Source organism: Ammospiza nelsoni, chromosome 4 (genome assembly GCF_027579445.1).
Source record: "Ammospiza nelsoni isolate bAmmNel1 chromosome 4, bAmmNel1.pri, whole genome shotgun sequence".
NCBI lineage: Eukaryota > Metazoa > Chordata > Aves > Passeriformes > Passerellidae > Ammospiza > Ammospiza nelsoni.
In genome coordinates, this window is record NC_080636.1 from 1,735,939 (window position 1) to 1,751,138 (window position 15,200).

A 15,200-nucleotide genomic window follows, 5' to 3' on the forward strand; every position below is an offset into this window, starting at 1 on the left:
TGTCTAACAAAACCATTATCCCAGGCCTATCCTTCAATCAGCCACTTCTGGCAGCAACTGCTGCCAAATATCTGCTTCTGACTGTGTCATCTGCTCCCTTCCCATTCCTTTACTGTACACACCATTTTCATACAACACAGCCCAGCCCAAACCCCAGAGTTGTTGCATACCTGAGATTCACACATGGAATCAAGATTCAGATATCCTTTTGCAGGTCCCTTTACCCAGGCTTTCCCACCAATTTTTGCTTTCCCAGTCAAGTTCAGTGGAGCATGGTTGTCTGGAATGATGTTTATTAACAATGTGGAAACGACCTATAAAGAAGCAGGATGAGGGGCAGGAATTATTTCTTTTGTATAATCGCTTCTCAACATTAAAAAATCTGGCATGAATGAGAAAAGCAACATCCTGCATGTATTCTTTCCACTGACAGCAAAGTTTTAAAAGCTTGGAAGTCTCACAAGGCAGGAATATCCTCCTGCTACTCTACCCTCTGAAGGAACAGTGAGCTGAGATATGTAATTATTCAGAAATATAAAACAGCAAAGATTTTTCCAATACTTAGATATATTAAAATTATTTTTTAAAAAAGTTGTCTGTTGGCTTTTATAGCTCAGAAACACACACCAAAACCTACACGGTGTTAATAGGATTTGGCCTTTCCAACACTCTTAGCAGCACTGGTTTATTATTAGCATTCTGCTTACTTTAAAACCAGCAGCATTCTTTAAGCCTGTAAATGATAAACTACCTGCTTTCCTGTCCACAATGGCTGTGGCTTCATAATGGCTGGAGGAAAGGTTTTAATTCTGCCTTTTTTGTCTGTCAGCCCTCGGTACACCAGCTCCATGTACTGCTCCCTGGTGAAAAAGCAGCCCCGCAGTGTCATGCTGACTCCAGAAACCATGTGGTCCTGGATCAGGCCAGGAAGTGGCTTCCCATCCTACAGAGGGAACAAGAAAATGTGGTGGTGGTGGGGTTAATAAGCTGTGTGCCTCCAGCTCCCAAAATTATTCCCCCTGGATAAAAGCACTTAAGTAGTTTGTAAAGAACGCATTACAGCACAACTCTCTACTGAATCTCTTCTGGACACTGCCACTCAAAGGAACAAGATTGTTTGGATGTGCTGGGCCTTCTTTAGAGGAACAGAAGCACAAGTGGAGAAAGAACAGAAATAAACCTCAGAAGTAAATAAACAGACTGTTAAAAAATTATCCCATTTATCATTAGACTAAATAAACAAAAGCAATTGTGTGACGGTGTTCACAGGGGTTTTTGGTCGAGGGAAGAGCTGAGGATCTGACTCCATGTTTCAGAAGGCTGATTTATTATTTTATCATATATTATCACATACTTTATTATCACATATATTATATTATATTATATTATATTATATTATATTATATTATATTATATTATATTATATTATATTATATTAATGTATATAAAACTATATATATTATATTAAAACTATACTATAAGAATAGAAGAAAAGGTTTCATCAGAAGGCTGGCTAAGAATAGAATAGCAAAGAATGATAACAAAGGTTTGTGGTTTGGCTCTCTGTCTAAGCTAGCTGGGCTGTGATTGGCCATTAATTAGAAACAACCACATGAGACCAATCCCAGATGCACCTGTTGCATTCCACAGCAGCAGATAACCATTGTTTACATTTTGTACCTGAGGCCTCCCGGCTTCTCAGGAGGAAAAATCCCAAAGAAAGGATTTTTTCCCACAGGATGTCTGCGACACAATTGCATCTAGAAATAAAAGTCTCTGGCAGTTGTACTTGCCTTTGGCACCAGGTACTGTTTATCAGTGATGGCTAGGGTGTAGGCCTCTGCCCTGCCCAGCTCGCTCTGAGGGAAGTGGGCGTTCATTTCGTCCCCATCGAAGTCGGCGTTGTAAGCCTTGCAGTTGGCGTAGTGCAGCCTGAGCACCTTCTCGGCGGGCAGGATGCGCGCGCGGTGCGCCTGGATGGACGGCCGGTGCAGCGTGGGCTGCCGGTTCAGCAGCAGCACGTCCCCGTTCCTGATGTGCCGACACACCTGCCAGAGAGACCGGGGTGCTGCCACAAGTGCCTCAGGGAGGACCGACTGAGCTTTAAACACACACACAGATCCACAGAACCACAGAATCATGAGCTTGGAAGAGACCTCTGAGGTCATCGAGTCCAACCCGTGCCCTCACACCTCAACTAGACTGTAGCACCAAGTGCCATGTCCAGTTTTGTTTTTTGAACACATCCAGAGATGGTGATTCTACCACCTCCCTGGGAAGAGAATTCCAGTACTTTATTATTCTTTCGGTGAAAATTTTTTTCCTAATATCCAACCTATACCTTCCCTGACGTAGCTTGAGACCATGTCCTCCAAAACATTTTTCTGGTATTCATGCTTTGTGTAAAACTCAGAGAGAATCAAGACTGTTTGCCCCTGAATGCCCTCTGCTCTCCACCAAACAACCATTTCCCATAAACTCCCCCAAACCATAGTGATCAATCAGCTCTTCATCCAAAGCCCACTCGGCTGAATTGATACCTCCCACAATATATCCAGCCCTGGACACCCCAGACTAAGGTAGTAATAGCTGAACTGCTATTAACAGTTTTCAGAAAGTGAAGCAGAGGCCAAGAATCTCTTAAGTTCATCTTTAAGTACAACACAATATATCCTTATCTAGAACAGAGTCTCTCAGAACAGTCTCATTCTAATTTTTCTTTTAGTAACATCCAAATATCCACTTAATTGATAACCAACAAGAGCATGGAAAGTTGTTTGTACAATCTAAATACTGTTATGTTTAACTCTGTGACAGGTTCTGAAAGAACTGACATCACAAAAATACTCAGACTTAAATTTCAAATCTCTGCTAAGCCTTCTGGTATTCATGTTCTGCCTAAAACTCAGAGAGAATCAAGACTGTTTGACCCTGAATGCCCTCTGCTCTCCACCAAACAGCCATTCCCCATTAACTCCCCCAAACCACAGTGATCAAATCAATCAGCTCTTCATTCAAAGCCCACTGGGCTGAATTGATACCTCCCACAATATACCCAGTCCTGGACAGCCTGAACTAAGGTAGTAATATGACTCATTAGCTGAAGTAAAAGCCAAGAATCTCTTAATTTCAGCTCTGAGTACAAGACAGTACATCCTCATCTAGAACAGAGTCTCTCAGAACAGTCTCATTTTAATTTTTCTGTTAGTAACATCCAAATATCCACTTAAGTGATTACCAACAAGAGCATGGTAAGTTGTTTGTACAATCTAAATACTGTTATGTTTAACTCTGTGACAGGTTCTGAAAGAACTGACGTCACAGAAATACTCAGACTTAAATTTCAAATCTCTGCTAAGCCTTTATGAGACACAAGGTAATACATAACAATGTGAAAACACTAATAAACACCAAAACTTTTGCCCTAGGAGCTAAATAGTGCTTTCCCAACTCTTGTAAGGGATGGAGATACAGTTAAGAAGTTTCAAAGGTTGATTAAACTGTAGCACAGAGGAGAAACAACTGACACAGAATCAATTAGGTTGGAAAAGACCTATGAGTCCACCTAAGCCAGCACTGCTAAGGCCACCACTGAGAATACTCTGCATCTTGGCACGATGAGTGCCACACACTGCGTATTTGAAGAAAGCAAAGGAAGGAAAAATGGGGTTTAGAATTTGAAAAAGCGCCACGTTTTTATTCCTACCCCCTGAAGCAGAGATGGAGGAGGGCTCTGCCCATACTCACAATCTTCAGGCCTGCCTGGGGTGCCCCTGAGGAGGGGGTGAGGAGCTGCTTGGCGATGGCCTCGCGCTGGGTCAGGCTGGTGGCGCTCAGCACCGTGTGGGACCCGTCCTCGTTGATGACCATGGAGGCCCCAGGGTGCACCTTGGGGCCATTGATGACAGCCTGCCTCAGCTCCTTGACATTCCAGGGAGTGACTGGCTGAGGGTAGGTCAGTTTGGTGGCAAATACCTAGACAGGAAGGAAAAGAGGAGAGAAATAACATGTTGTTCAATTTTGGCTTAAGACCTAAAAACCACTGATAAAACAGCATCAAAAATTAAGAAGTATAATGCAAACATAAATTACTTTAAGCTCTTGAATGCATCTCCTCAGTCTACTCTTGTGCCCAATAAATACATTTCCGTTTTAAAATCCTCTGCCATAAGAACAGAAACAACATCCCTTTTACAATTTTCTACTGTGGTATGAAACTCAATTATCAATTAAATAAAGCAATCATGGATTTAGATTCTGCAAATAAGCCAACAAATACAGAGAAAAAGCACATTATCATGAGGTTCACTATTTTCTGCAAAGACAAGATAATGAAAAACTCAAATTCAGGCTTGGTGTCATCTTTGTGTGGCTAAAAATCCTTAAGGGATTGTTGAAGCTGGTGACATTACCACAGCCTTCTGTGGTAAGGCTGCAATGTGGAAACCCAGAGCACCAGGAATATTTCTGTGTCTGCTCTGGGGTGCCCTGACCCCCAGGGCAGCACTGACTTTCACCCTCATTCATGGAGAAACTTTCTCAGACTTCAAGATAGACTGGAATCCACAAAAGTGTGAAATAGGTTATAGAGAGCAGTGTAGGTGTGTCACTGGGTGAGAAATTGAGGTTCTGGGATTTTTAGTATGCTGTGGATGGCAGCAAGATGGAGGGCACAGGGTGTCATCCTGGGTTTGTTCTTCATGCTGCTTCTTCCTTCTTCTCCATGGGTTTGGGTGGCATTTTGTAATGGGGCAGAAAAGTCTGCATTGTGGGCTCTGTGGGATCAGTTATTGGATTAAAAGGGAAAATAATCCAGGTGTCAGTTCTTAATCGGATGGTTTAGTGTTAAAAGCCCTTGTAACAAGAGATTGTTGGGCATTTTGTGCCTTCTAATGAAAAGCTGCAGAACTCACAGCAGTGAGACTGTTTTATTGATAAGAAATGATAAACACCTGAGTCCAAGCATGAAACTATCATCTCAAGTGCCTTCAATCCAGACCCAGAGAACCAACAACTGGTACTCTGGCACTGCAATACCTCAAAAATACCTTATACAAAGAGCATAGGAGGAACAGGATCTACTTTTGAACAAACTTATTTCAATTCCTAATCCCACAAAGCAAGTACTGCTCTTTTTTTTTTTTTTTTAACTCCTCTTTCTCAGATGTAGTGTTTTCATTTTGTAACAGTAACAATCTCCTGCACTTCAGTGCTCCCTCTTTATTAACACCGGGCAGAAAACAGTTCAGATGAGTCAGAAACCCCCTGGATTTTAAACTGCTGCCAAAGTGCCATCAGGAGGACGCAGTCCTTTATTGATGCTCACCATGGGGATGCCAATCTCGTTGGTCCCAATGTACATGTCGGGGCAGATGACGGAGCGGGCAGCGAAATCCACGCGCTTCCCCATCATGTGCTTGCGGAACAGCCCCTCCTTCTTCTCCAACAGCTTGGGAAACAGAAGGTGACAATTAGAGCCTGCAAGTCTGTGCCACCCTGCTCTTCTAAGTTCTTCTAAGCCTCCTGATGTTTATATTTTTGTAAGGGAGTTTCTCACGCACTTTGCATGTAAATAATGATTGCTTTGCAGCCCTTTCTGGAGGAGGAGAGAATTGATGGACTGTTGATTGGACCAGTGCGGCTGGAGAGGTGGCAATTTCATCCTCCAATCCATGGCCACTTTTGAAAGTCTATAAATATTGGAGTTTGGAAATAAACTGCCCTCTTTTTACTTTGGACATCTCAGCTTGTGTGTGTCGGTCATTTTGTGTCCTATTGTGACAAGTATGGAAAACCAAATGGATTCTTGCAATGATGAGGTGGCATGAAAACGCCCATGTACTAACCACAAATAGTTCATTTTTCTTACTCCATCAGCTTCTCTGTTTTAATTAAGACTCCAGCCTGTACCCACCTGACGAATACCAGGGTATTTGTCTGTTATCAGCTTGTCCATGTCACTATCAAACACAATGTTGACGTGGCTCTGGAGGCGTATCCAGGCGTTGTACAGTTTATCTGCAATGCTCTGTCCTGGAATTGTTGTCAGCACAGAACGGTCCAGAGGTTCACTATCCTCTCCTGTCTCCTGCAAAAACAGAGATTAGAAACTTGGACATAACAAAAAATATCTTCTACTTACTAGGCTGAAGTTATAGTGTTAATTACAGTATTAAATACAGCAAAAGAAACATTCACCATTATTTTGCACTGGTAGTCAGTCCATGTTAGGGATCACTGTAACTAGAAAATCCTATTCTTAGATTAAAGTAATGTAAACCCAAGAGATTTTATCACTTACATCCCTTTGTTTTCAGTCTAAAAGCCACTAAACCAGTCACATCCAAAACTCATTGACCTCCTGTCAAATGTTTTAAGAACAGATCTCCATCTAGTGGCTACATTGTGAGTAACTAACAGTGTTTCCAAAATGTTTTACACTGCAGATGTAAATCAAGTTCCCCTGAAACTGAGCTCAGTGTCAAAGACCCCTCCATGATAAACTGATGAACAAATATGGAATGAGGCAAGCTGACATACACTGTTATTTACACTATGCAACTATGGGAACTGTCAGAAGCAGACAAATATTGTTACTAACTATATTATTTATGAAGTTTTACATCCTACTTAGACATCAGCTGTCAAAAAATAAACACAATCACAACTGGCTCCACTAGGCTTAGAAACTGAAGTGACTTTTCACCCCTCTTTTAATGTGTTGAAATGCTGGCAAAGTTTTATTGTGAACTGTTTGTGCTGTACATATTTAATTCTCTAGAAACAGGAGCCTCTTATGTTTCACATACAAAAATCGATGGCCGAGAGAATCTGAGCAAAATGGTTTTTTCCCTTTGCACCAGCTAGAAAAGAGCAGAGGGAAAAAACCAAATGGTATGGAACATCTTCATCAGCAGATATTCCAACAGCTCAGGCAAAAACTGTCACAGGAACACCTTAAACATGAGCCTTCCTGAACTCGACCCACCCATCCAAAAAAAGCAAAGAATAAGAGAACCAGCAACTCTTACTGTTTGAATTTCTTCTGTGATCTTTATTGGCTGACACTGTTCTTTGGCCATGAAAACCAAGAGCTTCCTTATCAGCTGGGCATCTTTCATGACAGCCTGCAGGTTCACAGTCTGCCCGTTGGTGAACAGGCGATCTCCGAGGCGATTCACAGGACGGTACCTACAGCGAATCAAAATCACCTCAGAGGATCAAAGCCACTCAAAAGCAGCTTGAAAAACCTCAAACATTCTGAGCTAAATCTTCAGGGCATGGAAAATAATCCAAGCTAACAGTGGGCATTTAAAAATTCATTTACTCTACTGGGACAGTCATAAAAAATGAATGATCCGTAATAAGAAATTCTATCAGTACTGTGCAGTTACAATATTCTACATTCATTCAAAATACTAATATATAAATACTAAAATACTAAATATAAATATACTAAATAATAAATATAAATACACTAAATATATATTATGTATTTAATAAGTATATATTATATAAATATATACTTATAATGTATTTTATATACTTATAATATACTAAGTATATACTAAATACTAAAATATATTTTAAAATATAAAATATTAAAACATATCTTTTCCATAATTAGTATTTCAGTCTTCTAATGAAGTCACTTGAAGTTACAATAGAACTTATCAACTACTAGTATCATTTTTATTATTTAAACACTCTACTGACACTTAAGCAGACCAGTGTCTGTATTACAGGAGTTTGGATCTCCAAATCCTGCAAAGGGTGCACTAAATCCTGTGATTTCTACAAGGTTTTGGGGGGATAAATTTTACCTTGAAGGTGGAACCACAAGCAGATCTAGAAAAAACATGTCTGGACTGAATTCTGAACTCTCATGGGGATCCATCCCAGGGAACAGATAACGCAGAAAGAAACCTAAAAAGAGACAAAAGAAATAAAAACTCATTCTCATTGCTATTGTTTGGGAATCCAAACCCCCAGATGCACTTGGTCAACCAAGTCTAAAGAATCTGCTAAGTTAACACTATTGAACCTGTTTAAAATAAAAACATTCAGACACATTTTTTGTCACATATGAGGTATTTTAGGAACAACTCTGGACAGAAATGTAGATTATGGCAAATGGAGAAAGCAGAACTAGAGGAAGAAAGGTTCCAGCAACTAACTGTGACTGATGCACAAAAGTACTTTGGTTTCTCATGGCAAGTGCAGATGGATTCAGAGCACAGGCAACCCAAAAAAGAGGCTGATAAATCCATTCTCAGCCTTTACCCAGTGTAACTGTGGGGTGCAGCACCACAGGAAATCACAGCCTCTGCAAACAACTGTTGTGATTTGTGAGGAGCCACAATTTGAGAATAAATGATCAAAGTGTTAATTGAATCCAGGTCTCTGCATTCACTGGCTGCCAGTCCTCCTGTCACAAAACTTATTTTGCAGCCAGAAGTCCCTAAGGCAAAAGGCAAAGATTTGACAAGGACTTCATACTGGAAGATTTGCAGATTTGTCCAGTAAATGGTACAGAAAATAAAGTCATGTAACTCTTCACAACCATTACCTTCATTCTTCCACAGAGCCAGGATGTATTCCTTGGCAGTCATTGGTGTCAGGTAACCTCTCTTCCCTAACTGGCTTTCATCAATACCTGAAAAGTAAAAAATAAAATAAAGATAAAATATTTATTTAAAAAGAAAATCTCAAGACATTACTCTGAAAGGTGTTGTTTTTTGGTTTTTTTTTTTGCTTACAGTGGAGCTTCCAGCTCAGAGAAGGAATGGAAATACAAAATATACTGGCTGACATCTACATCAAAGTTATCATTTAAATGTTTGCTTTGGGAATGTACAATTAAGTAAAAAAGAAACCATTTCTGTGACTAGTAAATATGAACATAAGTAACAGAAATAAGACTCCACTCTAACACACTGAACCTTCCTTCAAATGATCTCATCCCCTGACCAAAACACAAATCAAGTCTCAGCCTGCAACTGGGGAAGCTTTCAGAGGGGTTCAGGTACTACCAGGGAGGCACCAAGGCTCCCATGAAATACTCAACTGAAGGAGACAAAAGCACCATCCCTATTATAGGTGAGAGTCTGGGCTACCTCTGCTTTGGAGAGGAAGGAAAACACACAGTTTTGCTACTAAAAAGCAAAAAGGTCAATTATTTTCAAAACAAAGCCAGAGATTTTAGCTCTCAATTTCCACAAGTCGATGAAAAGCAATCCTCCCACAACCTCAGACAGTTTCCTATTCTTCTTCTGGCTTAGGTCCAGAAATGCAGATTTTTGCACACTGGAAGTTCAATTCTCCATTCACCTAGAAAACCTTTCCTTTCCTCAAACAGAAATGCATCAATGCCAAGGTTAAAGGTACTCCCTTTTGGGAGTTAGCCATCACAGGCTATGCACAATGTACCTAACTGGGGGATCCATCCTAGTTCAGAATACAGAATACTTCCCATTTTGCTTCTTCAGCCACAGCTCCAGAGATTTAACCTATCATTTAAATCACAGAGTAGCAAATAAAATAAACTCTCTATGGAAACCTTTCCTAAGGGCTAAATAACACACAAAAATGTCTGCTTCAATTCTGTCTCACTGTATAAAGGATCAAGGATATGAGAAGGAAAAGGAGGTTCAAATTTATTCAAATTAATTAATCCTGGAAAGTGCCACCTACTTTGTTTTTTGTCTTTTACTCCTTAAGAGGAAATAAATTTGTAAGAGTTAGGATTATGTGATTTTCTTTCTGAAGTTGGTCATCTTCCTCCTAATTAATCTTATCTGTAGTTGCTCTGTTTAAAAAATCCAGCAGAAAATTAACTACCTGCCAAAAATGAAGTGCCCCCAAAACCACCCTAAAGCTGACAAAGATTACACTGTTGTACTTCTTTTCCTGACACAGAGACACTTAAAGCTGAAAAAGCACAACATGCTCTCAAACAGAAATTTAATGGAATTGGGTTCTCTCTGACTCCTGAGCTTACTGGTTTTGTTATAATCAGTATTTTTTATAAATGAGTTCCAAGTGCACAGTCACTGCTAAGAATCTGTGTCCCTTAAGTGCAGGGGAAAAGTGCAAACATATTTGAGTAGAAAACAAATATTTCACCCGCTGTTTCATCCAGAATGCCTTCCTGTCCTGACTTATGGTACACTGTGGAAGGATAGGTGACTGTCAGCTTGCTGTTGTGCTCCTTTCGCACCAGTGATCTCCTGGATCTTGAAGGGAAAAAACCCAAACAGGACAGGGAGATAAAGGTTAATATAAACACAGCATTTAACTAAAAACCAGCTTCCTCATGTAGTTAAACTTACTTGCAGTTTGGGCATTTCTTTGAAGCCATGTGTGCTTTCCAGAACTCTGATACCAATTTATTTCTACACTCACACACATTTTTGACCTGGTAAAGGAAAAAAAAAAACAAACCTTAAAAATAATGAATATAATGAAAATAAACTAAAATATGTCATATGAAGATTTCACTAAGCAGTACACAATTAACATTACAACATGAACATTATTAGTATCAATGCACACACATCCATGTACTGATTAATTCATGCCTTGATCTGTAGTGCTCTTTCATCACCTTCCCATTTGCTGGAGGGACACATCCCTCAGTGCTCTCCATGCTCCTTTTTCAATTTATTCCATAAAGTCTTTTATTTTCAAGTCAGTACTGGAATTTAAAGCTTTTCTCTAATGATGATTTAAGTAAGTATAAAAATGACAAAAAACACTTCTTTTGACAGCTCATGAATGTATGATTTACAAAGTGCTTAAGCTTAGTTTTAAAACAAGTGATTAAGGAATTAAAACTGGCTTATAAACAAATTTGCTGAAAGATCTTAGATTGTAAGTATCTTCTTCACTCACCTTTATTAACTATGCACATTAAACGACATTTAAATGGAAATTAGAATTCAATTACACAAGTCTTCCTAAAAATGTCAGTGTAATTAATTCTGCAAGTTTGCTGGATGCATGAGTTCTCAAAATGTGTTCTGCAGCTCAAAACAGTCAGAGCATCAGACAGAGAGGTATCAACATCTGTAGGTGGTGTACTGACAGCAGTATCAGATTTTAATATGGTATTTACACCATCAAAACATTTCCCTGCACAGACATTTCCCTATTTTCCAGAAATTCAACAGTTGGACTAACAGGAAATAGAACCTTTTTTAAGTTTAATTTCAGACATTTCCTTCAAAAATCCCTCTAAACATAACACAGTTCAGAACTGGACAAAATCCAGCACCTACAAAGCCAGGTTTTGCTCTGCACATCACTCTTTTAAGAGGATAAAGGCCAGGATCTCAGGAGAAGCACTGCCTGTACTCACATTTGAGCACCGATCTCTGGTTTGGGAGCTCTGTAACATTTCCTGCACGTAGCAATTCAACTCCTCCTCAATTCCAAAATCTAGCACCCACACAAATCCAGCACCTACGTGTCCTGCACATCACTCTTTTAAGAGGATAAAGGCCAGGATCTCAGGAGAAGCACTGCCTGTACTTACATTTGAGCACCGATCTCTGGTTTGGGAGCTCTGTAACATTTCCTGCACGTGGCGATTCAACTCCTCCTCAATTTCTGAGCCTGTTGCATCTGCACACTGCTCTATAAACTACAAGGAGAACAAGAAGATAAATTGACACAGAGCTTTAGAGCTGTGAGAACACCCAAAAAGGGATGGAGCATCACAGAGTACTTGCCCTGTTGAGGATGATTTCGAGCTCATGGACAGCATGCAGCAGCCCTTTCTGCAGCACCTTCAGCTGGCTCAGCAGCAGGTGAACCACGGCTCGGGGACACGTCAGCATGTGGCAATTCAAACAGGACCCTCTGATCAGAAGGTACAATTTCTGCAAAGGAAAGGGGAAAAAAGTTATCCTGGCAGATGTACAAGCTTGCACAGTAAGCAAGTAAATGCAATTGTTTGGATTTAAAGAGCGTCACCATCATATTTACTGAAAAATCCCTTCGCCAGGATTCCTTCTCCTGGGAAGTTGAGATGCCTCAGAGAAAAAGGAAAACAATATTATCTCATTTGCTTCTCCTGTGTTTTGATGCTTCAGAATGTAGCTGGAGATTGTTTGATTCACATGGTTTCATGTGAATTATTTTGACTTAATGACCAATCACCATCAGGCTGTGTCAGGACTCTAAGGAGAGGATCACAAGTTTTTAATTAGCATCTTGTTAAACCTTCTGTCTGTATCCTTTCTCTATTCTTTAGTATTGGAATGGAATGGAATGGAATGGAATGGAATGGAATGGAATGGAATGGAATGGAATATCAGCCTTCGAAGAACATGGAGTCAGATTCATCTTTCCTCCCCATGACGAGGAACCCCAAAAATACCACACTACTATAATTGGGAAATTAAATTAATGGTTAATTTTAATCATAAAGAATTTGCTTGAAAAAAAAATATTATTTCAACCAAACTCATATGCAAAGCATGATCTGTAGGTAAACTCTCTGCAGGCTGTCTACTATCAATGCAGGATGACCCCAATGTAGGGAATAATATGCATTGGGGAATAATATGCATTCCTTCTGAATCAACTCCATGATTTAGAAGGCTGAACAATTGCTTTATTAAGCTAAGCTATACAATATTACACTAATACTATACATAATTACATACTAAAGAGACACTATACTAAAGAAAAACCTGTCACTGTCTGAGATAGTCAGGACACAGCTTTGACCCAACTGGCCAAGGAATCAAAACAACCTTCACTGGTGTCCAGTTCACAAATCACTTTGGCTAAACAATCTCTGCAAGACATTCCACATGTGCAAAACAACAAGAGCAGTAAATAGAGGTAAGAATTGTTTTCTCATCTTCTCTGAGCTTCTCACTGCCTTCCCCAGGAAAAATCCTGGGAGAGAGTTGTGTCTGCTGCCCTCAGTGATAAGAGCTGTGGCCACAGCCACATAACAGACACATGAAACACTTGTGGTATCTACAGCAGCTCTGGCACCCAGGCTGCTCTTACACAGCACCATGATTACAGCTCCTCACAGCTCACCCCAGAGAGGACAGTGTGGAACCCAAACCCCCAAACTCGTAAAATGAAACATCCTGCTCTCAGTCCTACAAGATCCTTCACACAATCACGTTTTCCTCAAGGTCTGGGAAATTTTCAGTGGGTTTTATTATTTATCAGAGTTCTCCCCCTGTGGCCTGAAGGCTGGGAATCACTGCTGCAGGATTTTAATCCTTGGTCAATACAGTTATTTGACTCAAAGCTGTAACAAAGCTGGAAGTAGGTACCTCATCTAACTCTGGTCACTTGAAAGTAAGGGTTTGACTCTCAGTTAGTAGCCTGTGCAAAGGTAGCTACTGCAAATGTTGAGATCAGCACCTCAGAAGGAAAATTCATCCCAGCTCAGGTTTGTTAAAAACTGGAAGAGTAGACAGCTGTTCATGTGCAGTAGTTGTTTAAAGGAAATGATAATTTTTACTGTGCCATTCATTTAATTAAAGCACAACATCCTGCAGTCAGTCACATACTTCAGGATGAATATCCCCCCTCACCTACCTGTCAACATTGAGTAAAACAATAGCTACAACAAAATGCATATTTTTCAAAAGGTCTATTTGTGTTGAATTATCATGACACAACAAACCTTTTCTACTGCATCTGCTGGTATTACACTTAAAAGAGTAAACAGATCTTGGCACCTTTACTAGGGGAAAACTTCACTGTTTTCAAGGACTGCAACCACATAGAATCACAGAATAATGAGATTGGAAGAGGCTCTACGATCATCGAGTCCAACCCATGCCCTCACACCTCAACTAGACTGTAGCACCAAGTGCCATGTCCAGTCTTTTTTAAACACATCCAAAGATGGTGATTCTACCACCTCCCTGGGAAGAGCATTCCAGTACTTTATTATTCTTTCAGTGAAAATTTTTTTCCTAATGTCCAACCTATACCTTCCCTGACGTAGCTGCAGACTGTGTCCTCTGGTTCTGTCAGAGACCAACCCACCTGTTTCCAGCCTCCCTTCAGGAAGGTGTAGAGAGCAATAAGGTCACCTCTAAGCCTCCTTTTCTCCAGGCTAAACAACCCCAGCTCCTTCAGACATTCCTCACAGGGCTTGTGTTCCAAGCCCTTCATCAGCCTTGTTGTCTCCTTTGCGTGCACTCAAGCATCTCAACATCCTTCCTAAAGTGAGGGCCCAGAACTGGACACAACAGCCTGGGCACCAGCAGCCCATTGCCCAGCAATAATTCAGTACATTTATAATACATACATCGAAGAACAGGGGGTTGTAGACGGGCAGAGGCAGCTCTATGTGGCCAAAGTGCCCGGGGCAGTTGCTGAAGTTCTGCATGCAGGTGGCACACACTTCTCTGGAGTCCGGGGGCCCCAGGGCCAGGTCGTAGAGCCCGTTCACAGCTGGATTGCCAACATTGTCCAGGTACTGAGGGTTGGTGATGGCCTTCACACTCAGCTTCCTGCAGATCAAAGGAAAAAGTGAAAATCAGCTGCAGGAATATGATACGCACTTGAATGGCACAACTAGCACGGGCATTCAGTAGCTGTGTGATCTGTGTGATCTTCTCCATTGATTAAAATATCTCTCTGAGAGCATTTTGCGAATGCAATGGAAATTTTTGTATCGCTGATTTCATTACACAATGAGCAAAATCATTCATATCTCGGCAAATATTAATTTTACATGAATAGCCACTCTACCAAGAAATCACATAATTTTGTCAGCGTGTCCCCTCGAGCGGTGCGAGATTTTGTATAAAATTCGGCTGCCGCCATGCCGGCGGCTGGGCCACGGCCCGACCGGACTACAAGTCCCAGCGTGCCGCGCGCCACAACACCCAGCAGCTCCCCGGCACCCTGCCGCGGGGCACGCTGGGACTCGTAGTACCCAGCAGCATCCGCACAGCTCGGGCAGCGCACACATGGAGCCTCACCTGATCTCCTCGGCCGTGTACATCCCGAAGGACACCCCAACCAGCCGCCGCCACGGCACCACTTTGGGCGGCTTCATGGCGAACGAGCAACTCTTCCCCGGCCGACGGCGGCTCCCGCTCTCCCGCTGGAAGCGCCGCGCCACGGGCAGCACCACGCGGTCCGGGCTGCGGGGGGGGCGGGGCCGGGCGGTACCACCGCCGCGGAGGGGCGCTAGGAGTGGTGCCGCC

General features: G+C 41.4%; 1 protein-coding gene across 1 annotated transcript in view; it reads right to left on the reverse strand.

Moving 5' to 3' along the window:
- The window catches only part of POLR1A (RNA polymerase I subunit A), a 34,492-nt gene extending 19,360 nt beyond the window's left edge, over positions 1 to 15,132 (reverse strand). Inside the window, exons 1-15 of the mRNA XM_059470084.1 lie at positions 14,973 to 15,132; positions 14,294 to 14,498; positions 11,733 to 11,882; positions 11,537 to 11,644; positions 10,332 to 10,417; positions 10,126 to 10,235; positions 8,570 to 8,656; positions 7,824 to 7,926; positions 7,032 to 7,191; positions 5,915 to 6,088; positions 5,327 to 5,449; positions 3,748 to 3,975; positions 1,794 to 2,048; positions 752 to 943; positions 171 to 314 (exon numbers count right to left, since the gene is read on the reverse strand). Coding sequence (XP_059326067.1) covers positions 171 to 314; positions 752 to 943; positions 1,794 to 2,048; positions 3,748 to 3,975; positions 5,327 to 5,449; positions 5,915 to 6,088; positions 7,032 to 7,191; positions 7,824 to 7,926; positions 8,570 to 8,656; positions 10,126 to 10,235; positions 10,332 to 10,417; positions 11,537 to 11,644; positions 11,733 to 11,882; positions 14,294 to 14,498; positions 14,973 to 15,049 — 2,202 coding nt within the window. The 5' untranslated portion in view covers positions 15,050 to 15,132. The remainder of the gene's footprint in view (positions 1 to 170; positions 315 to 751; positions 944 to 1,793; positions 2,049 to 3,747; positions 3,976 to 5,326; positions 5,450 to 5,914; positions 6,089 to 7,031; positions 7,192 to 7,823; positions 7,927 to 8,569; positions 8,657 to 10,125; positions 10,236 to 10,331; positions 10,418 to 11,536; positions 11,645 to 11,732; positions 11,883 to 14,293; positions 14,499 to 14,972) is intronic.
- Between the last annotated feature and the right edge of the window lie 68 nt (positions 15,133 to 15,200).